Consider the following 24,210-nt stretch of genomic DNA (forward strand, 5'->3'; position numbering starts at 1 on the left):
TCTTGCCAAGTCTTACTGTAGCCCAACTTTTTGTTGTTGTTGTTGCTATTGTTGTTGTTGTTGTTGAGACAGAGTCTCGCTCTGTCGCCCAGGCTGGAGTGCAGTGGCGAGATCTCGGCTCACCACAAGCTCCGCCTCCCAGGTTCACGCCATTCTCCTGCCTCAGCCTCCTGAGTAGCTGGGACTACAGGCACCCGCCACCACGCCCAGCTAATTTTTTTGTATTTTTAGTAGAGACAGGGTTTCACTGTGTTAGCCAGGATGGTCTCAATCTCCTGACTTTGTGATCCGCTCGTCTCAGCCTCCCGCCCAACATTTTTTAGGTGTTTCTTCTCCAAATGGGAACATGATGTGAGGACATCAACATGTCTTCTTCTGGGGGCACAATGCTTTTAAGTTTTCTTTGTGTAGTTCCACTTCTGGATATAGAATTGAAAGGAGGGACAGATATTTGTACCCCCAAGTTCTCGGCAGCATTATCCACAATAGCCAAAAGGTGAAAACAACCCAAGTGTGCATCACAGATGAATGGAAGAACAAAACGTGCTACATGCACACACACACACACACACACACGCATGCATGCACCTGCACACGCACACACACACGCATGCACCTGCACACGCACACACAATGGAACAGTATTCAGCCTTCAAGAGCAATGAAATTTTGACACATGCTACAACATGGATGAAACTTGAGGACATTATGCTAAGTGAAACAAGCCCGTCACGCAAGAACCGTGCGTGACTCCACTTATGCAAGGTACTTAGAGTAGTCAAAATCATAAAGATGAAAAGTAGAATGGTGGTTGCCAGGGGCTGGGAGGAGAGGAAAGAGGAGTCAGTGTTTAATGGGCACAGAGTTTCAGTTTGGGAAGATGAAAAATTTCTGGAGAGAGATGGCGGTAAAGCTTATACAACAATGTGAATGTACTTAATGCCACTGAATTGTACACTTAAACATGGTTAAAATGGTAGCTTTTATGTTAGGTATATTTTACCAGGATAAAAAGTTTTCTTTGTGTGAAAATATACCCTCTAATAGACTCAGAGTTGCTGACGGGCCCTCTCCATGGGTTGATGTAACCGTCTCCTTACCTCAAGACGAGGTTGACCCATCCAAGATTGGAGGGAACTTATCCTATTTTCAGATTATTTCCAGGGAAGGGAGCCCATGACATTATTAGGCAATCTTTTCCAGTGTCTCAAAACCCCAGACATTCTGGGTACCAGACCTTTCCTGCTGCACCTGAAGTTGATTTTCCTTGGTCAGTAAGTGCTTTGTCAGGCCACAAACTTTTCATGCACTCAAAGGCTCTAGTTACACCATCCCTAGCGTAGATCTGATGGTGCCAAGTAACAAGCCAGCAAGTGGACTTTGGAGGCCCAGCAAGCCTCCCTGTCTTACAGGCTTCTCATCAGCATAATGGATAAACAGTGCTAGGCTTGGATTCCTAAGCAGTCCTGGGACACAGGCCCCGCCAGGCCCTGGCAGGTGAAGAGCCTACCATTTCTCACTTCATTTAGGATGTATAATAGTTTGTTGCACGCTAGAACTTTACCCTTTCAGATCTGTGTCTTTACTCTTCAGCTGGAGGCCTCTTGCTGACAGGGTAGCGTTTCCCAAAGACACGGGAGCTGAGCTGGTGAGTCATTTCAACAGCCCTTACACTCTCCTCTGACCAGAGACCACTTGACATATTAATCAGCTGCTTGAAAGGTATACCTGGCAGGCATGTTTCCTGCAGCCTGGAAGATGCTGACCTCGTCAACTTTGAAACATCAAAGGGCTAACAAGAGAACAACAGGCTGAGAAAGACCTCATCACCTGGGTGCCTGTTGACCGCAGCCTTGTAAGGCCCAACACAGCTGAGATGTGCTGTCTGGAGCTCGGAGGAAGTGGAGCTTTTTCTGCTGTGAGGACCCGCCTTCAGCCTCCTTTTGGGGCACAGGAAGGGGAGGGAGTGAACCTAAATTGTGGCCCCATGCTTAGTGACTCAGATGTTACTGCTACCACAAAGGGAAATTCATGTGGGGGTGGACACCTCCAGAGACCTCACTCACCTGTGATTTGGGGGATAACAGCATCACTTGTATGTTCACTTGCCAGGCCTGTCACTCTGGAACATTAGTCAAAGGGCTGTGTTGACAGTGATTTTAACTCTTGAATTATATGAAGGACCTGGCCACAAGAAGGCCTTGAGCCCTGAGGAGGACAACAGGCCTCAGGTACTTCATATGATTAAAGCTGAGACAAAGGGAGTCCTGTGGGTCAGTCCTGTAACTGGGGTCTGATATATGCTAGTGATAGGCATTAGCATAGTTTGCACATTATATGATGGTCTTGGTCTTTTTCATTTCCTGATAAGCTGGAATGTCTGACAGTAAATTCCAGATGCCCTTGTGGAATTCTCATTACGATCATGTTGCTAAGGAACTGTCTTCTACCTGTAAGCAATTTGGAAATACTATTAATAGTATTAACATAGAGTTTTGCAGTGTGTGGGTTTATTTCTTATTGTATTTATAATCAACCCCACCACTACCTTCCCACCCCTGGCTCACCATCCAACGAGCTGGCATCAGGAAACTCAAGAAAGAAGGAAGGAAGGAGGGAAGGAAGGAAGGAAGGGAGGGAGGGAGGGAGGGAGGGAGGGCAGAAGGAAGGGAAATGTTGTCCAGGCTTCACAGGAAGAACAGCATTTGTATTATTCTGTATTGAATTCTCAGGACCTCCACATTGCAGGCATCTAGAGGCTCCAATTAATAGTTGATAAATCTTGAAGGGAGGAAAAAATAGTCGCAGAAAGTTCACTTGAGTGACCTAAAATTCCACAGCAATTTAGCCAGGAAGCCGGCAGGAGAATATGCCCTTCCAACTTGCAGGCCAGCTCTCTGCAGGAAGCCAGTCAGCTCTCCCAGGGGAAGCAGTGGCCAGGGCAAGCATGGGTCTTGAAGCTCAGGACTGGCTTTAGGACTGTGGCTCAGACAAGACGGGCGGCTCAAAGATATTGAAGGGCTAGGTAGGGCCCTGAAAATTGGGCCTTTCTGCAGCAATCATCAGGAAGACTCATGGTCCTGGGCTAGGGAAGGACTCTTCTTGGCCCAGAATGGCCAAGCAGCCAAATATTAGAGCACCTCCAGGGAGGTGTCCCTGGAAAGGCTCTTCCCCCAGCCGGCTCCTGCAGAGTGCAGGCAGGTTTGGGGGTCTCTCCTCTAGGAGAGATCCAGGGAGCTTGAGAGCAAAAGCGACAGTGTGCCTACCTTCTTCCTCCTCTGTAGGGCTCTGTTCTCTTTCTTCTTTTTTGAGACAGGATCTTTTGCTTTATTGTCCAGGCTGGAGTGCAGTGGCATGATCACGGCTCACTGCAGCCTCAGCCTCCTGGGCTCAAGCAATTCTCCCACCTCAGCTTCCTGAGTAGCTGAGACCATGCCTGGCTAATTTTTAAGTTTTTTTTTGTAGAGACGAGGTCTCATTGTGTTGCCCAAGCTGGTCTTGAACTCCTGGGCTCAAGCAATTCTCCCGCCTCAGCCTCCCAAAGCACTGGGATTATAGGCGTGAGCCACTGTGTCTGGTCTGCTCTCTTTCTTAAGGAGAAGGCTTCTGTTATTTTTTGGTCAATTGGGTGCAGAAAGCCTGTTCCCCATGGACAACCCTTGAGGGGGTCAGAATGTCAGCAGAAGGGAAAGGATGGCTTTCCAAGAGTGTTCGGTGCTTGGACATAACCGTCTCTTGTGTCCTGGTCCTGAGAGCCATGAGACTAAGAGCATGGGACAGAGGCAGTGACTGAACTGGGCTTGAGAACACCTTTGTTTGCTGGGCCTGTTTTCCTACCAAGAGCCTGTCGGCCTGGGTTTTGGAAAGCCAATCCAGGAGAATACGGGAGGTTGCAGGCAGCTCGGACCAGCCTGTCTCTCCCCATCCCTTGTTTCAGATCTCTCCAGAGTCCGATGTCCTTCCGCCCAAGTCCTTGTTGTCCAGTCTGTGGCCCAAACACCCACAGGGCATGGTGGAGGCCTGAGACAGTGCTGGTTTTGCTGGGGCCATCAGAAAAGCTTACGAAGCAGGCTCAGCCATTGGCTGGCAGTCACTGGCCCCTGCTGGGCTCATGCAATACTTATGGAACTGGTGTGGGCTCCTGCGGGTTCCCTGTGAGCAATGCCACACCTATTTAAAGCTGGTCAAAGGACTTGTTCAATATCCTGGGTCCCTTTCTGTTCATTTTTTCTCTCCCCCCGTGCTGTCCTCCTTCCACTCTCCCCGACCACCCCTCCTCTTTTTAAGCTCTTGGCACCAAGCAGCTATGAAGAGTCTGAGGCCTGGACCATCCCAAAGCTGTAGCTTTCTCCAAGCCTGGTGGGCTCTGTCGTGGTGAAGAGTCTGAAGGCTTTTTCTTTTCCAGGTAAGCTGGGGAGAGGGTTTGAAGAGCACTGTGAAGTTATGACTGTTTCTTCTTTATTTTCTTTTCCCTCTCTGGGCCTAAGACACCAGATTTTTTTTTTTACAGTACATTTTGGCAGGCCCCATTTTTTTTCTGACAGAAAAAAATAACAGGCATATTTTGGGCGATTACTCAACTGGGGTCCTTTGTGACAGGATATGCTGCTGCGTGACTAATGGAGCTGGCTTTCTCCTGGCTTCCTTCCCCTTTCAGAGCTCTTGTTTACTGCCCTATACAAAAAAAAAAAAAAAAAAAAAAAGCCATAAGCTACAGATTTTTATTAAAAAAAAAAAAAAAGCCTTGTGAGATACTCAAAGGCAATAAATCCTTCAGAGATTCCATTTCCAGGGCTGCAAACTCCCCGCCCTCTCCCCACTTTTTCTTTTCAGTGCTCAAGATTCACGACATGCGAATCTTCTTCCACCCCCACATCCCTGCTTTCTTCCTAACATATGTCCAGCAGATCGTGGGGGGTGGGGAGGGCGGGGGGAGGGGAGCAGGATGGGAACCATATTTATGGTGCTTAACTCAGCAATTGCTAAAGGAAGAAATAATGACTTCCAGGGGGCTCTGGGCCTTTTTTCCAAGGCCTTTGTGTTTTCATAATCTATGACAATTTTGTGGTGTAAGCAAAAGTTATTACAAAACATGGAGGCAGCCTAATGAGGAAGGTTATGTTCTAAACCAGGAGGGACTATCTCTTTATAGAGGAAATTCAAATTTGGCTGGCTTTGGAATTCGGAATCCCTGGGCTTTCCAGAGAACTTTTGGGAGAGACTCTCTCAAGCTTGGCGTGTCTGACAACTGGAACTGGCTTTTCAGTTTTTCTAGAGATCAGATGGTTTGTTATTTCAAAAGGTGTCTGGCCTATGGATGGAAAAAGTTGACTAGCTAGTTAGGTTTACCAGAGACAGATTGGTGTAGATAGGGCACCAGACTTGTGGCCAGGCGATGGGTTTGAGTCTCAATTGTAATCTGGAGCAAGTCATTTAATATCTGCAGGTCTCAGTTGCTCTGGTGGTAAAATTGGGATTGTGTCCCCTTCCCTCTAGGCTGCTGACAAAAAAAAGTGAGATGACATAAGTTTAAGGCACGGTGGGAATTCTGTTTTTTAATGTCAATAGTTTTTGGAGTACGAGTGGTTTTTGGTTACATGGATAAATTCTTTAGTCGTGATTTCTGCGATTTTGGTGCTCCCATCACCAAAGCAGTGTACACGGTGCGCAAGGTGTAGGCTTTTATCCCTCACCCCACTCCCAACCTGCTCCACTCCCCAGCCCCCAAAGTCCACTGTATCTTTCATATGCATGGCATGTATGCATTCTTGACAATTAAAAAAGTATGCAGTGATCCCTTCTAATGCTTCTTCATGCAAAGGGCTGGCTCACACTTTCAACAGAGGAGAGAGGCTGAGAACTACAAAGCCTACCGATGAACAGGAGGGAGGTTATTTATACAGTGGCCCAAGACACGATATTACACGGGTGTTTGGGAGGCTGGTTTTGCTTCCAAGTTTGCCCACTCCCTGGTCATCTTCCAGGCAGGTCTTAGAATCATAACTTTGATCACATTCCTTCCCTACCCTGGAAACTCTCTTGTCAAACCCAGACAAAAGGCACCTGCCTGCTCCATCTTGCCTGCCTTTTCTTCTGTAACTAAATCATCTTATGCCCTCACTCTCCATCTTAGCAAAGTGAACACTGGAGACAGTTTAGCCACTTGCCCGACGTTTTCTTGGTACGTTGCTTGGAGGCCCTCCCTCCTCCTTCACTTTCCTATCCCTCTTCCTCCTCCTCTCTGTTACATCTCGTTCATTTGTCATTTCTTATAAGATCCTACTTCAACTTCACCCCTCTCTGACTCTCCACTGATTAGGAACACCTCAGGTAGACACTCCAAACCCTCTGATAAACCCTAGCAACTATCTTTTTTCAGTCTCCACAATTCAGAAATCAAATAATGCCCTAGATAAAGGCAGTTGACTTGACTTCTCCAGAAGGTAAACTGAGGCCCACCCAGGGAACAAACTGGACAGAGATTACTGGACAGAGTAAATCCATGACAGACAGAAATAAAAACGCTGCATCCTGATTCCAGTTTGCCTGGAGTTTAAAAAGAGGTTCTTTAGCTTGAATATCCCAGAATAGCCTCTCCCAGGCTGACAAGCTGTGAAGTGATGTGTTGCAAGGGTTATTTTTTTGCCTTGGCTTAACTCTTAAAAAAACACCCCAAACTCCCCAAATCGGCCTAAAAAAAGCCATTTCTCACAATGTCATCCGCTTGCCAAGTTTGAACTTAGTATATTACATTATGAACGCCTCCGGGCCTCACTCTCAGCTTACTGTGACGCTCAGGTATCTGAATTGAGTGCAGAAATCACAGTTTATTGAAGGAAACAGATCATTAAGTCACTCCACTGGACTGAAGCTGTTGACGTTGTTTATTTGGAGAGGCTGAGCATTGACTAATGTTCTCTTGATTTGCGTGGATCAGGACTAACTGGAGCTATTTAACAAAGGGTGTGGCCATCAGATAGCATGGGACCCATCTGGGCTAACGGGAAGAGGAACGGGATGGTGGTGTGCTGAAGCTTGCACTGGATTGTGAAAGCTGATTGGTAAATTTTCAGGAATTTTGCAAGCTGCTTGTCGAACACAGCCATTGTTAAAAATTAAATGATATAAACATATAATTAATTATATTTTAAAAAGGTAATAAATACTAACAACAGATCAGATCCTAATTTTTTTAAACTACAGTTTACTATCATCTATGTGCTTGAGTTATGTTTATTACACATACGGTGGGAAGACTATAGGATAGTATGTATACTACTGTGACTCTCTTCCCAATTCCACAGTCAGTAGCATCACATTGGTAGCTTGAAATTTGGCCATGGTGAGACTATTTACACCACAGAAATTGGCACATTCTATACTCAGGGCTTGATTTATTGTTGTGTTGATTATCTAGACTTATGGAAGTGCTAGAGAAAACGTTAATACAGTAAGAGTAGATGTAAAAGTGTGCTGTGTGTGTCTGAGCAGTGACATTGTGAATCACATAATATATTGAGGTAATATTTTTCTAGTTTTTGAAAACTATTACCTGATTCAGCAAAACAGTGGCTCATATGGAAAAAAACCAGTGAAGTTCCAAAATGCATCTTTGTTGTTTCACTTTCATCTTACTTATTATTGTAGATGTAATTATTAACCAACATTCACATCAGATTCACAACTGGAAAGCCAGCTGTTAAACATTTACCAGCACACTACTGGAAAGATGTGCATATGGACTACTCCCTTGGGATTCCAGAAGAAAGAACGTTATAGAACACCTACAATTTGGCAATCAGGGGCCTGAGGTACAGCTGAAGTACAGCTATGGAAGAGGAGATGCTAATTCCTGGAGAGAGAGCAACACAGATTTTACAGTCAGCAGCCAGAGACTACCCTCAGAACAGGAATGTGAAAAATAAACCAGATATGCTAAATTGAAATCTGCCACTGGATACCAACAAGGTTAAATGGTGGAAAATCCATAATCACTTCTAAATTCAAGGGTAGGATTAATACTGTATTTTCACAGTACCTGAAAGTTCTGTGGCCTTTCCTAGACACCAGTTCATGTGATCACCAGAACAGAACTGAGGTTGAGGAGAAAGTTAGCTATCAGCATTGGGCCCATTTTACAGATGGGAAACTGAGGCAGTGGAAGGTAAAGTAGTTTGCCCAAGGTTACTGTTTCTGCATAAATGGCTACCCTGGGACTAGGTGGGGACAGAACTACCACAGACTTGGGGGTCAGACATACTTTGGTTAAAAACTCAACCTTGACATTTATGTAACGTTGGTAATGTTACTTTACCTTTTTAAGCCTTGGGGTTTTTGTTTGTTTGTTTTTTTAAACTTACAAAATGGGGATGATAAAGCCTAGATCATAAGTTTGCAGTAGGGTTAGTTTAAGGAGATGATAGGTGCAAAGGACCTGGTGCTCGGGAAGCCTTTGCACCTCCCACCGTGTACTTACATTACTTACATTGGATTTTGAAATATAGTATAAGACTCTTTTGGCTAACATATTTACTTTTCTAATTATATTTGTTGGGTTTAGATTAATTACTCTGCATGGCCTTAGGCCAAACCAACTTGAGGGGGTGGGGGCAGGGGCAGGGAGGAGGGAAAAGAGAGAAGGGAAGAGGTGGGTCCGAAGAGGAAATCTGGTTATGATTCCTGTGAAGGTGCAGGTGGAGCTGGAGCATCTGGGCAGGGGAAGAATTAAAATTTCGTAAAGGGCTCCTTCACTCACTGATAATTGGAGATATATACACTACCATGTTCAACAAGGCCATTTCATGCCACAGAAGCTGGAGTTCCAGATGGACTGCCTCTGCCTAGACCTAGGGCTCCATATCACCACCAGCAGAAATGAGAAGGCTTGGAGACCTCTGTGTCCCCGAAACCCTCACTGCCTCACCAGCACTCTCTGCCGTGGAACAAGACCCATCCCCATGAAAAGCTGAGGCCTCAGGTCATCCCTCAGCTGCCAGGGCAGGGAGGCAGCCACCCCTCTACTTCCCAGGGCGCTCACTCCTCCTTCTGGATGGGCCTTTCTTCTTAGAGCTTGTCAGCACGAGGCATGCTATTAATTCACTAGACTGTAATCTCTGTGAAGGCAGGAGTTTTTATTTCATGTGGGACCTAGAACAGTGCTAGAGACACAGAAAGCTCTCAATAAATAGTGGCTCAGAGAAGAGTGTAAAGTGAGTCATCCTCACCTTTTGTTTTCTCTTTCAAATAACAATCCATTCTTTGATCAAGCTCAACAGGTTCAGATTTGGCTCAAGGCACACAAGGGTAAACCGAGGAAGTAAGGGTGTTGTCAAAGACTTGAGGGGGTGTTCACTGCAAAAACAGGTGTCTCTGAGGATGGGCCATGGAGCAGCCGACATGGACTGAACGAGGTGGTGGAGCTCAGTGGTTAAGAACGTGGTAGTTCAAATCTAGGCCCCGCCATTTATTAGCTATGTAACCTTGGGTAAGTTATTTTATCTCTCTGAATCTCATTTTCCTTATCTGTAAAATGTGGATAAAAATATCCACGTCTTAAAGTTGTAGTGCAGGTGAACAAGATAAAGCATGGCGAGTGCTTAGCACGGAGCCTGGCACGGGAAAGGGAGCCAGTATTCATGGCACTGTGGAGGTGGAGGTGGAACTGAAGCATTTGGGTAGGGGGAAAAACACAGCTGGAAGAGCTGGGAAAAAGGCCAGCCTGCAGAAGACCTCTGTGTACCCGGATGGCATCTCATCAGCCTGTAATGGGGCCCTCCAAAGAGGCCTACAGCAGTAACACCTACCCAAGAGGACCTGGCTATGGCATGGGGACTGACACCATCATGGCCCTAGCTAGATCCAGAAGCCACTGGAGCCGGGCACGGTGGCTCACACTTGTAATCCCAGCACTTTAGGAGGCCCAGGCGGGTGGATCACGAGGTCAGGAGATCGAGACCACAGTGAAACCCCGTCTCTACCAAAAATACAAAAAAAAATTAGCCGGGCGTGGTGGCGGGTGCCTGTAGTCCCAGCTACTCGGAGAGGCTGAGGCAGGAGAATGGCGTGAACCCGGGAGGTGGAGCTTGCAGTGAGCCGAGATTGCGCCACTGCACTCCAGCCTGGGCGACAGAGCGAGACTCCGTCTCAAAAAAAAAAAAAAAAAAGAAGCCACTGGAATGATGCCAATGCCTTACTATACGGATGATGTCTTCCCTTGGGCAAAATAACCACAAACATGCCTCAACACGTGAGACAGTATATACGGGGGAGGACACCCATGCTGAAGCCATGCCCAAGAATAAAGGACACAAGGATTCACAAGATACCCTGAGTTGAGAACTACAGGGTTTAGAACCAAGGAGGAGCAGAAGGGCAAATGGGTGAGGTGATGTAATTTTCCTTCCAGGAAGAGAGTTGTGGTTTCATTACAGGAGATGGGTTTTCAGGGGGCATCGAAAGGAGGGGCTTGGAAGAGAAGAGACACTACATACTGGAGGGAGCACGTATGAAAATGTTATGTCCAATGTGAAGAGGCCCGGGCCGGAGCAGCAGTGCAATTGCAGGGTGCACAAGGATTCTTTCCTGCCTCCAAGCAGGGCCCAAATGCATTCATCACTGGGCAAATGAACACTCTGCTCTGGATACTGATGGGGTCCTCTGAACTTGTTCCCCAGGGTGAGCCTGATTTAGGCTCAAGAAGTCCCCATTCTGCCTGATATTTTAAATAGCATAGGTACCCAAAACAGCATGGTATATGGGAAGATAGACCCGGAATAGGGGACAGTAGACTTGATTTGAGGTTCCAGAAATCATTTTCCAGCTTTAATTTTGAGCCTCAGTCTCCTCATCTGTGACAGGGAGGAGCACAGCTGGCTCCCCTCACAGGCCCCTCGTGATGAACCTCTGGGGCCTTTGGCTGTGGGAGCTCCACGCTTTGTGCTTCCAAGGACCAGTCACTTCAGCAGGCCCCCCGCCCAGCCTAGTGTGGCCCTGCAAGAAGAGCACAGCTTCTCTGGTTAATCCTGACCTCATGCTGGCCCTGCCTGCATGTGGAGACACAGTCCCTGGCTGCTGGGCGGGGATGCCTGTCATCCAGTCAGTGCAGCTCAGGCACTAAGCACATGAATGGATGCCTGCAAAACACACTGGGCTCTTTGCTTGAAAGCCACCAGAGCGAGACAAAGGATGCCTTCCCTGGCTGGATTCTTCAGCAGGGGGCTTGACACGCCTGCCTCCTCCAGAAGCGCCTGTGCAGGTGTAGACATGTACACCTTCCTGAACGTTGGCTCTGCCCCACCTAGTGTGCAGTGCAGATGCAAATTCCACTCTCTTGCAGCTACTTCTTGCAACTGCAGGCATGTCACGTAGCCCTAACTCCCCGGCTTTAGTTTCCAGAACTACAAAGCAGGAGCCATAGACACTCTAAACTCCCTGCCTTCTAGCAAATCTCCTAAAAGTTATTATGGATTGTTTCTGATTCTGTGGGACCTCCATGGGTCAGCTTGCATTCCCAAACCAAATGCAGCCACTTGCCTTGGTCTAGCTTTTTTGGTGTCCCCAACTGTGGCTTACTATGAGGGTCTACAGGCAGCTTGCTGTGGTGGGGTTCTAGCTTCCATATACCAGCTGAGTGACCCAGGGCAAGTCACTTTAATCTTTCTGTGCCTAGGTTTCCTCATCTCTAAAGTGGGATCATAGTTGCACTTACCCCATAGGCTGTAACATACGCAGTATGAACTCATGCATTTGAGTTGAGTTAATTATATGAGTTAACACAAGTGTATGAGCTCATACTAGATATGTAAAATGCTTAAGCCAGTGCCTGGCACATAGTAAGAATCATCATAAGTGAAATAATAGTAATAATGATAGTAGGTATTATTATTCATGTTCCACCCCAATTATCATTCTAGTTCCATTTTTCTGACTTTCTCACCATAGCCTCAAGGCCTGGCCCTATCTGCCCTAGGTTGACTACTGCCATGAGCACTCCAAGACTCACAGAAGCAGGGGATGGAAGAGAGGTTGAATGAAGCAGATGGAGATGGCGGATTGAGAAGAGGATGTGGCTGGGCTGGAGGAGCAGGGAGAAGATAAAGACCATTAGAAATAGGATGAGAGAACAATGCCTGGGCTAACCCTCTCGGAGCTCTGAAGGTCCAAGGCAATGGCACAGTGTCTGTGGAATTGTTCCCATCTCTGGAGTCCCCCAGTATCTACCTTAATCTGACGTGTATACTGTGTGTAGCACAATGGAATAGAATGAATTAAACTTGAAAGAGAGTTTATTCCTCAAGGCAGGTGGGAACTCCATCGAATGGAATTGAACAGCATTGGAAAGTGAATGTATTAGCTATATTTCTTCTCCTTTTACTTAGAATGGAAGGCTGAGAAGAACTGTGGCCTCTTCAACCCCAGGCCTTCTCTTAGCACTTTGTGTTACTGTGTTGGGGGCCAAAAAGGAATCAGGCATATCCTAGACGCCAAAAAGGAATCAGGCATATCCTAGACGCCTAAGCAAGCTGCGAGAATAGGAGGGCCGTCTCATGCCCATTTGCCTGGACATTGAGTCACTTCCCTCTGTCATTCCTAAACCGTCCTGTGGCACCATGTTGTATGTGTGCCAGATAAGTTCAGGAGACTTGGATTCTCCTCAAACTATGTCTCAGAAAAGCTGGGCCCTAACCCAGATTGTTTTAGACCCCTCCCCAACTCCCTCTGTTTGTTACCGACACCCTAGTCCCTCAGATATCATCTCAAGAAAGGCCTTGCTTTTCTGTCTGCTACCTTTGTCCTCTCTCTCCTCTGCTTCTCCTCCCGGCTGGGCAGAGCTGTCTACTTTCCCTTCCTATCTGACGGGAAGTTTTATTAGGCTATCGACTGTCTTTTCTGAACTATGGCTTATGGTAAAGTCCCATTATCAGACCCTCTGACTTGGCACTTTAAAGGAAGATTTTAAAATTTAGAAGTCTTTCCACAAAGCCTCTAGCAGCTTAAGAGGGTTAGCATGGACCCCCAAGGCTGAGCAGCGGCCCATTGTCCAGGTGGTGTCCCCTTCCACAGGGAGACGTGGGTCTGTGGCTGGGAAACCATAGCATGGGATGCCTTACAAGGGAAAGAGGGAACAGTGGTTTAAGACGCTCATTGGTGATACCCCTGGCCTACTTATGGAACATATACCCCATTACACACATACCCCTGTGTAATGGGACTTCCCATTTTATACTTAGGGGTGTATATTTAAATAAGTGAGAGGGGCATACAGCAAATGAAAGTACTCTTTTCTGAATGCTGAGAATATGCATGATTTTCACTTTTTCTTTTGCTCATACACATTTTCTGACTTTCTACAACTAATATGTTACCTTAGGATAGAAATAAAAAAATAAAATTGATAACATTATATGTTATGTAAAATTTTAATTAAAATATACAAATATATATTCATTAAATATATCTAAAAAGACTTCTATATACCTCCTCATTTATATATGATACATAATGTAACATATAATATGTATGATACATTAGAATACAGGTGACTATTCATAGAAAAATTCTGGAAGGAACACAATAAAATGTTAAGTTTTCTAGTTGTGTTTTTCTGTATTTATTTTTGTAATTAGGAGGAAAACACGTGTGTATATGTAAGTATATATGTAAATGTGTGCATATATGTGTATATAGTATGTGCATGTGTGTGTACATATGTGTGTACATGTATATACGTATGTATGTGTGTGTATGTGCATGTATATGTGTGTACAGTATGTGTGTATATATATGTGTGTACAGTATCGTTTATGTGTGTGTATATGTGTGTACGCATGTATATATGCAAGTGTGTGTATATCTGTGTACAGTATATGTATGTATGTGTATATGTGTGTGGATGTATATATGTGTGCATACAGTATGTGTATGTATACGTGTGTGGATGTATATATGTGTGTGTACAGTATGTGTATGTGTGTGCATGTATAGATGTGTGTGTACAGTACGTGTATGTGTGTGCATGTATACATATGTGTGTGTACAGTATGTGTATGTGTGCATGTATACATATGTGTGTGCACAGTATGTGTACACGTGTATGTGTGTGCACGCACATATGTGTATGTACAGTATATGTATGTGTGCATGTGTGTGCATGTATACATATGTGTGTACAGTATGTGCATGTGTGTACATGTATATATGTGTTCATACAGTATGTGTACGTGTGTGCATGTATACATGTTTGCATACAGTGTGTGTGTATGTGTGTGCATGTATATATTTGTGTGTACAGTGTGTTTATGTATGTGTGTGCATGTATATGTGTGCGTACAACGTGTGTATGTGTGTATGTGTGTGCATGTATATATATGTGTGTACATGCATGTCTTATGTGTATGTGTTTCACCATTTATGCTTCCTTTGGTGAAAACAAAAACTTCCAAGTTATTTTCAGATCATTATTCTTGTTTGTTTTCCTGGTACAGATTAGCTATCTGCTTTTCTCAGCATGAAAACAGGTACAACTTTTTTCCTGTGTTGATAGCTTCTCAATGTTGGACTTGGGCCTAAAGTGACTACAGGATTTTGTGCATGTTTAAGTTTGACCAGGTCTGGCTAATGCATGCAACCAGTCAGCACGGTTGAATGAACTGTGGATGAACATCTAGAGTTGTTTACAAACAGCAAAAACCCCACCTAGTAGAGAATGTTCTGGACTTAATTCCCATGCATGAAGTACTGTGTTCTGTGGTTGCTGCCTGTCTTCAGGGGGATGTATTGGAGACTAATTGGGAGCACGATTCACAGTGCAAAGCAAGAGAAAAGTAATGCCTGTAACACCCTCTGAAGGGACACCGTGAAGCTGTATCCTGGATGTCCGGGCCCCAGGGGAGATAAGCGCAGTGATCTCATGGTTATTTTCCATCTCTTATGATCGATGGGATTTCCCTGGTGCTTGTGTAGCTGTTTGCAATTTGTTCTTTGGCTAGTACTTTCTAGATTGCTTTGAAGGAAAACACTGATTTCCCCATTTTATTCTGGGCTATATAAATAGCCAGGTTTTAGGTTCCCACCCTTTGTTTATAGATTTGCCTCAGGAATTATTATCCAGTATAAAAATGGACCTGAAAGAAAGAAAGTTCTTAAATAGGTGGACCTAGACTCTCCAGAACCTCTGGCCAAGATGAGTTCATGTATAAATAAGGCCTCACTGTTCCAACCCCCAGCCCCTTTGCCATTGGAGTTTTCTGAAGGCAGAAAGGCCCTTGTCTCTGCCTAGAATTTTGAAATTCTCTGATGGAAGTTTTGGTGTAATGGCAAATGTCATTTTAAGGCCTCAGAATGTTTTCCACTCATTACAAATCATCCTTCCATGAAGCAGTTCTTAAATCCTTCCCTAGCACTAGTAAGGATTGAGAAACAATAGAGGTTTCATGCTTTTGTCCAAATTGCATGGAAAGTTCCAGGGGTTACAGGAGGGAAGGATGGGGAGGAGAACAAAAACAGAACGTCTGGGTCTCAGGATATCCAGCTTAAAATATTAGCCTCTGGGACTCACAGCTTCAAACATGTCACTGAGTCTATAAATACCATTATCATCACCTGGAGTTGTAAAGCCAACATTGTTTAGCTTCTCTGGCTTTGCATTTACGGTCTTGTTTGCCTGCTGGACACTGTCCACCCAACTGTCCTGTGGGATTCTAGGACTATCAAGGGACTGTCTGGAAAGGAAAACCCATTATACCACTGACCCCGAGAAGGGAGCACCTGGAACCACTCTCGCAGTTTTTGCTGAACATTATAGTTCTTCCTGGTTATGCATCTTTTTCATCACTTACATTTTTTTTTTTTTTTTTTTTTTGGATAACCAGTCAAAGCCATCAATATTTCCTAAAGCCCTACAGTGTTCAGAGCACTGTGGAGGCATGCTTGGGGCATATAAAGAATTCTGAGACAAGGTTAGGGGACGCACAGATTCATTAAAGCCAACATATCTGAAACAGAACATATAAGGTGGTTTTCAATAATTAAACTGTCTATGGTAGGCAAAAAATGCAGTGAGCACAGGAGGGGGAATGCTAACTCCATGCTCCCCAGAGGTTTTCGGGGTGGCGGTGTTGGGGGAGAGAGCAGAGTTGGAGCTGGACCACTTAGAAGATGGGCACAGTCTAGACAGATATTTCAAGCAAAGGGAATGGAATGAGCAAGGACAAAGAGCAGGGATGGAGGAGGACAGGGGGTGGGTTTGTATGTCTGGCCAAGGTGAATTGACATAGGGGAGGGCATGGTACAACAGACTGGAGAGGTGGTAGGTTAGGGTTACATTATGTAGGGCTTTGAAAGCTGCTTTTTCACTGTAAGTTCCTGTGCAATATTTTCCAAATAAAGACACGTTGCCAGCAGTGGCTTGTCTAAAAATCTGACACTTGCTTTGGACTTCTTCCTCCTAAATCGTTCCTCAACTGGCTCACCTAGTGTAAGTCTCAAAGCACACGGACGAACCCAGGATGGATGGTTTGCCCAGTTATCATGGGTGCCCCTTGAACAGTCCAAACTGGCTTTCCCTTGGCAGGGAGTTTCATTTTGCCAACAGAGCTAGACTGGGAAGAGACTGGATCAAGCGTTTGGGCTATATCTCCCCAGGCTACCATCTTGAGGGGACCAGCAGCAGATGCCAGGAGCTGGCTGGCATCGGGGTGCAATCTGGTTGTCACAGAAGAGACCCTTATCCTTGGAGGGTCTGTGAGCCCACAAACAGCTGTTTGGCTTGGCTTGCCTTGGCTAGTAGCATTTCCAGCAGAGATGAGTAGGAGATGGATGGGTGGTGGAGAGCTGGCAGTGATAAGAAAGAAAGGGTCTTTGGTACTGAAATGAGATATTTGTGTCTCTATCTTCAAATGGACAAGTTCTGGCCTTCGATCACTTTGCTGGCAAACTGAAGTTTTTCCATTGTTGCCTGAAGCACTCCAATGGAAGACGAGGGTGGATGGACCTGCCAGGGCTGCTCTCCACATGAGAGGAGGATTAAAATTAGCAAGTGGCCAGGAAGGCAAGGGCTGTGCAATGAGACAGAGGATGTGAGGGGTCAGGATGTGAGAGGAACAGCCATTGCTGGGCATGGCTGCGGACTGGAGGCTCCCAGGGATGGGAACTATGGCAGCAGTTCTGGGCTTTTTCCACATCTGTCACCCTGGCCTAGTGCCCTGTCCTTGGATTCATGAGACCAAGAAGCAAATGTAAGGGAGGAAGGACTTTTCAGCAGAAATGCCCATAAAGAAAGACTTAGTCCCACCAGCTGAGCTGCAGTGGGGTGGGGTGGGGTGGGGGGGAGGCACTTGCCACTCTTCCCTGACTCCTAACCATGACTTTCTCACTCAAAAACTGTCCATCTGTCCACTGTTCCACCAAGCCCCGGAGCCCCATGCTGATTTCCTTTGGAAGAGCCCCAGCTCCCAGGGTGACCTCAGCAACAGCAGGGCCCATGGACGGTTCCAATCCCAAACTTCCCGTCACAAGGAAGGGTCGGCCTGGTCTGTGGAAGTTACAATAACATAGTGGCTGTTTATGAGCAAGAGCCCTCAATAAAGTCATCGGGACGGTTCTCTCGGCAGCGTGTCTAATCTTCTCTGGCTGCCATTCTGGGTACTTGGCTCCCGATCTATTTTGGTCTCTCTCTTCTTTGACTCATTCTGGGACTTCCGTGCCATAAATCTGAGCCCCCCACCAGGGCCTGGTCCCACCAGCGGGCAGACAATTCAGAATTAGCTGCAGTCATGGTTGTCCAAACTGACAGGCAGGGAAACTGAGTCACAGCAGGTCGCAGGTCCTTGTCTCATCTCCCACAGTGACCCGGCAGCACAGCTGCCAGCAAGGCCCAGGGTTCTGGCTGGGGCTGTAGCTCTGGAGTTGTTACAGAAGGCCAGGGGCCATGTGAAATGTTACAAAGCTCTTACTGGGCCCCACTTGGTTACAAATCCCAGGGCTCTGCTACAAACGCGATTGTGATGGGAATGCAATGGGGATGGGGAGTGTGTGTGTGTGTGTGTGTGTGTGTGTGTGTGTGTAAGTGGCGGGTTTGATTGTGTGTTTGAAAGCCTTCCATGCCTGGAATTTGACAAGCCGGAATAAAGACCAGAAAACCCAAAATAATGGGGATGAAAGAACAAAGAGTCTTCCCAAAGCCATGGTTCAAGCTGTGGGCAAATGTGTTCCTGTTTCTCATCCAAAAGTCCCTGCCCCTAGGCCCAAGGGGCTGGCTGGGCTGGTTTGGCCAGTCCAAAGCCATTCTGCAGCCTCAGGCCTCTCTAGATGTGGCCTACGTGCTCTGGAGAGGGAAGCAGGGGAGGCAGAGAGGCAGTTAGGGCTTTAGACACTTTCTAGGTGCCTCAGGGGGCCTACATATTTCCTATGTAAAGTTCAGTCTGTTTGCAATTAGACTTCTCTTCTTTGCTTATTTCTGGAGAGATTATAAATAGTGAAATCAGCTTAATTTGGCTCTCTCTGAGATCAACAGGCCACTGTTTCCAACAGTCTGAAAATACCAAGCAGTCCCACCCACATCCACGGGTCATGCCACGTGGCAGGCCTGGTGGGCTCTCCGTGATGAAGGAACTTTAAGTTGCATGAGTTTTCAACAGATAAGACTCTTTCTGAACTCTAGCAAAGATATCGTCTTTTCAACTTCAACTAAAATAGAAAGAATCCAGCACTGTTTAGGTCTTGAAATCCTCTTTCTTTCCTTAATGAGCTCAAAGCTGTAAAAGGTCTTTTGGGAAAACCCATCTTGGTTCAATTACTTTACCAGTTTTAGCCTTTTCTTGGGGATTTGGGCACAGAGAAGATCCTGAGCTGCTTCAGACATGCAGATGCTGCCCCTGACCTGTCACCTTCAGCCCAGCAGGTGTCTGAGGTCATTTAACCAGCGATTGGGAGAGATGTCACGGATCAGTGTGCCTGGGGGTGCAGGAGAAAAGCCCGCCATCTGTGAGATGACTCAGGGGGCAGAGGGGAGCCATGGATCATAATCCCTTTATGCTCTACCTTAGTCAGAATGGGAATGGCTACTGCTGTAGTGACAAGTAGATCCCCATGTCTCAATGGTTATGCCACCTGAAATGTGGCTTCAAGATTGCTGTCATCACGGACAGAGCTGGAGGGCTGCTGCGATGCTTTTAAAGGCAAGCCTTGAAAGTGGCTGACGTGACTCTGTCCACATCCCTTTGGCCAGGATCTAGTCATATGGCCTCCACCTAACTGCAGGGGAGGCCAGGAAGTGGAGTGGAATGCGTGATTTTCGACGAGCAGGTATCATCTGGGGCTTTGACCTGGAGTCATCAGCCACAGGCCCTGAAGCCTAACGAAGGTCCTCAGACAAAACTCTCATGAGGCTGTGGACAGAGTGGTGCTGAGGACTGACAGGACTTGCTGATTTGCCATCCCACCATCCCCTCCTGGCACAGATGCCCCCAGGAATGTGGCTGCTTCGAGGAAGTATCCTGGAGGGTGACCCCAGGGTTGATGTCAAGATGGAGCCTTTAGCAGGTAACTGGGGAGAAGAAAAATGAACACCTGGGTTATTCATTGAAGCAGATATTTCCCAGACCCTCCACAGCCAGGGGTGAGGCCCTTTCGTGGACAGCACAAGGATTGGTAATCACTTGTTTCCCAGCAGACCCAGGCCAGGGAAGTGTTTCTTTACATCTGCCTCAGATGAAGATCTCCAACAGGCCTCACAATGGGGAAAATGCTTTCTCCTGCTGGACTTACATTATTGAAGGCTGATCTGCCTTCAGTTAGGACTGTGGATACATCCTTAGCTTTTTGAGGGTCCATGGGGCAGGGTGTAAGTGTTTTTCTGGCATGGAAGCTGGGTAGAGAATTCCGCAAACAATGAAAAGTAAACCGAAGGAGATATAATAAATAAGAGCTGACTTACATACTTTAACCACAGCAGAAATAGTAAAGCATTCTGTCCAGACTGAATTGAGCAATCATCATTAATTTTCTTCCATCTGGGAACTAACAGAGCTTTGTCAGGGGTTCATTATTTGCAGTGTCTACCTTGGTATTGGCCTGGGAATCCAAAGCTGAACCCTCACTAATATATGGAGGAGCATGGGGGAATATTGGCTCCAGCTGGATGTAATGGTTAATTTTATGTGTCAACTTGGCTAGGCTATGGTGCCCAGCTATTTGGTCAAATACTTGTCTAGATGTTCCTGTGAAGGTATTTTTTTATATTTGATTTACAATAAAGTCAACATTTACAATCAGCTGACTTTAAGTGAAGCAGAGAAACTGCCAAAATAGGTGTGGACTTCATTAATCAGTTGAAGGCCTTAAGAGCAAAGGCTGAGGTTTTCTGAAGAAGAAGGAATTCCGCCTCCAGACTGCAACAGAAATTCTGCCTGAGTTTCCAGCCTTTGGACTCAAGGCTGAAGCATCAACTCTTACTCGCTCTCCAGTCCACCTGACTTCCTGCAAAATTTCAGATTTGCCACCTCCCTCCACCGCCATCACATACATCAATTCCCTTAAATCCATCTCTCTCTATCTCATCTATAGCTACATCTCTCTAAATACATCTACATTAGTCAGAATGGGAAAGGTTATGCTGCTGTGGCAAATAAACCCCTGCATCTCAGTGGTTATGCCATCTGAAACACATGACTTCAAGATTGCTGTAATCAGGGAAGAGAGAGCTGGAGGGTTGCTAAGTTGCTTAAAAGGCCGACCCTGAAAGAGGCAGACATCACTTCTGTCCACATCTACATATGTATATCCATATCTAATCCATCTATATATATAGAGAGAGATCCTATTGGTTCTGTTTCTCTGGAGAACCTTTATAATACACTGGGAGAAAAGTAGATTAAATTAGAGAAAGTAATTTCATGACAAGTAAATATTTTTATTATTTCATAGGAAAAGGGAGTAAATAATAGGGAAATAGAAATTGTGATGATATAAATAAGGTGGCTTCACTACGTAAGTAATACTTATTACTATGTTAAGCATACCAAGAGGGGTGTGACAAAAACTAAACTCAATAGACATGGTCTGGTTGTTAATAATTTCATTTCCAAAGACATGATGTTTGCTGATGGAACTTCCTGCCTGGGGTTCACCCTCTTCCTGTCTGAGGACCTCTCGGTGCTGCTCTCCTCACATTTAAGTATGTGATATGCCTCTGTCTGTGCCCCTGTGCAATAGATTGTGCTTGCAAAGTACAGATCTATTGCTGGCCCTATCTCCATTCTTTTAGTTCCATTTACACTTAAGAATGTATTTTTAAACAATAGCTGTAAACTACGGCTCTTTGGTTGCCAGAGACTGAAAGTCATCTCAAACTGCTTTAGCAAAGGGGAAATCCAATGACCCATGCAACAAAAAGATCCAGAATTAGGGCGAGCATCAGATATAAATTGATTCAGGGATAAAATAATGTGTTATCAGGACTTGGTTACTCTCCATCTCTCAGCTCTACTCTCTGCTATGCTGGCTTCAGAGTCGGGTTTCATGTGACAGAAAAATCTCTCAGCTCTACTCTCTGCTATGCTGGCTTCAGAGTCGGGTTTCATGTGACAGAAAAATGACAGCAATTCCAGCTCTATACCTCTCAGATTTCAGGTTCAAGGGAGAAAGAGTGAGTCCCCTTCCCAGAAGTCCTAGGGAAGACCTTAAGTTATCTCATTGGCTCTGATTGATCAGATGTCCATTCCTAAACCAATCACTATGCCCAAGAGAATCTAATGCTCTGATTGGCTTAGGCCTGGATCCTATGCTTCACCCTGAGTTGGGGGTAAAGTTGGCTGCACTGAAATCTCATGGACTGAGAGAGCAGGGCATGGTGTGGGATTCCCCAAGAAGAAACAGGGGCATGGGTTCCAGAAGAGAGTGGATGTGTGCTGATGGAGTAAGGTCACTAACATAAGAAAGCTTAAACATTCATAATCTAGCCATTCGTGGAAAAGCATCTCTAGGGGCAGTACCAATGTGAAGTTTTCATCATTCTTTTGGCTGCCCCAGGATCCCTTTCCATATGTGTTTGGTATAATCACCACTGCCAGGGCCATATAGTCCTATTAGTAAAGCGTCTTCCCTTGAGTTCTTCTCCTGACACCAGCTCTAATACTAGTGTCTTCCCTCCGGAGCCTGATTATAGACACAGTTTGGGATGGGTTAGGGGAAGTATATTTCTGATAAAGTGATGTTTCCACTTCACACATATGACTAATAGGGAACTTGGCCAGGAATAACTTTTTATACAGTTTTGGAAACCCTGGCCTAAACTATAAATCATGGGATGAAGCTCAATCCTTGTCTTTTAACTTAAAAGTCAATATCCTGCCTGAAGGGCAGAGCAACAGAGGAGCCTGAGATAGAGTACCCAATGGCGTCATCCCACTGGGATAGCCCCCAGGCCTGTGACGAGGTCACCTTCCCATGGCATTGCCCTCCGGGGCCAGGCAGAAAGCCTGAGCTTGGCCCCTCACTCCATTCTCCTTGCTGCCTTGCCAATAAAAGCCTTAAAAGTCATGGAAACATCTCTGGTTTTCTAACTCAAGAGATTCCAACAACAGAGGTCAAAGAGTCACACGGGAGTATGTGAAAGGGCAGATATATCTGGGTAGGAAGATGCTTACCCTTGGTGCATTATATGAGTAGCGGAAGAAAGAGGCTGAAAGGACAGAAGGAACATGGCAGGGCTTAGGGCTCTCAGGAGAGAGAAATAGGAGTGGGGCACACTGGCAGAAGAGGCTGAGGAGTTTGTCTCCCTGGTTGAGAATCCAGGGCATTTTTGTCATGGATTTCCATTAGGAGTCACATCCAGAAAACTGCCAAGCTTCTGACCCAGGAGATAGAGGATAAGAGGGCACAAGATGGCCCAGAGGATGAGTGGACGCATTGATAGTTGAGTGGTAAAGGCTCAGGAGTAAGGATTGGGGTTGGAGCAGCAAACAAGCACATATGAACCCAATGTGATCAAATGCTAGCATGACAGAGTAGGTGGGAGATTCACTGGCGGCAAATAGATATCCCAAAATGATGAAGGAGGGAATTGTGCTCTCTTTTCCAACAGGAAGAGCTGTATTCCTCCATCTTGGCAGAACTTCCAGCTTTCACAGGGCCCAGATCTTTGGGGAACCTTGTTTTGCCCTATATCAGCTAAAAATAGTCGGGTGAAATGCGACTGACCAGAGAACCTTTAACCTCTTTCAGATTTAGCTTTTGGACAAAGTTAAGAGACTCTCTTCTGAGCTTATTTTGGTAAGAACATCATTGTGAGCAGGGGTGGATGTGGTGGGGAGAAGCTCTGTAAGGGCAGAGGCTAAAAGGTGCCACATTTTCTTAGTTTGAATCAGTAGGAATCGTCCTTGGTGGTTGGGGGACTCTAAGATTATGTAGAAAAGAGATAGGGGAAAGATGTCAGAAAGAATGTAACTACAGCCTCCTAGAGTAGTCTTTGCTAAAAAATTATGTTGACAATAAGTAATAGAATTGACTGCCTCTCTAGCTAACAAAATAACAGCAACAACAATGCTTATTTTTTCTTACTCCTGTAGGGTTTGGGCAGATTACCTGAGGTCCAAATTCCCTGGTGGACATAAACAGGAAAACCTTGAAGCTCACTAGTGTATTCTAGCACCAAAGCAATACCCTCAATGGTTAGAGTCTGTCTTAATAATAATCTAGAATAACACATTTATCAAGTGCTTATAATGCACCTGATGCTAAATTTAATGTTTCACAAATATAATCGCATAAAATCCTGACAATGAATTTGTGAGAAGGGACTACTGCTCCCATTTTACAGAAGAGAAAGCAGAGGCTCAGAGAAGTTCAGTAACTATAGCTGGAAAGCGGTGGAAATCAAATTCAATCCTGGTCAGTTAGACCACAAATTCCGTGCCTTTAACTCTTATGTTATTCTCACCAACACCTACACTCCCTCCCACATCTAGCAATGTTAGGCCTAAGTCTTTAGGCAATGACTCAAAATTTGAGTGTATTGGTCAGCGTTCTGGCAGGAGACAGACGGCACACTCAAATGGGGTAACTGAGCAGAATTTAGAAATGTGACTACTTACAAGTTATGCGTAAAGCTAAAGGAAGCTAACAAGGCAAGGTGAAGCCCTCCAGGGCTAGCAGCGGGGGGAGCCTGAAGGGTAAAGAGGGAGGAGTGAAAGGGAAAGTATGTGGAAGAGAGAG

At 45.7% G+C, this 24,210-nt stretch overlaps 1 protein-coding gene and 1 long non-coding RNA gene across 3 annotated transcripts in view; one reads left to right on the top strand and one right to left on the bottom strand.

Annotated features, from left to right (window-relative positions):
* Positions 1-2,197: 2,197 nt before the first annotated feature.
* On the top strand, positions 2,198-8,408 carry LOC129487753 (uncharacterized). The gene is made up of 3 exons (XR_008659452.1): positions 2,198-2,231; positions 4,288-4,405; positions 7,648-8,408. It is a non-coding gene; the product is annotated as an uncharacterized lncRNA (long non-coding RNA).
* The window catches only part of RAD51B (RAD51 paralog B), an 890,780-nt gene continuing 869,274 nt past the window's right edge, over positions 2,705-24,210 (bottom strand). For both annotated transcript variants that reach the window (XM_063644443.1, XM_055289055.2), the window contains one exon: positions 2,705-4,674. In XM_063644443.1, the coding sequence (XP_063500513.1) occupies positions 4,667-4,674 (8 nt within the window). In that variant the 3' untranslated portion in view covers positions 2,705-4,666. The remainder of the gene's footprint in view (positions 4,675-24,210) is intronic.

Source organism: Symphalangus syndactylus, chromosome 8 (genome assembly GCF_028878055.3).
Source record: "Symphalangus syndactylus isolate Jambi chromosome 8, NHGRI_mSymSyn1-v2.1_pri, whole genome shotgun sequence".
Taxonomy (NCBI): domain Eukaryota; kingdom Metazoa; phylum Chordata; class Mammalia; order Primates; family Hylobatidae; genus Symphalangus; species Symphalangus syndactylus.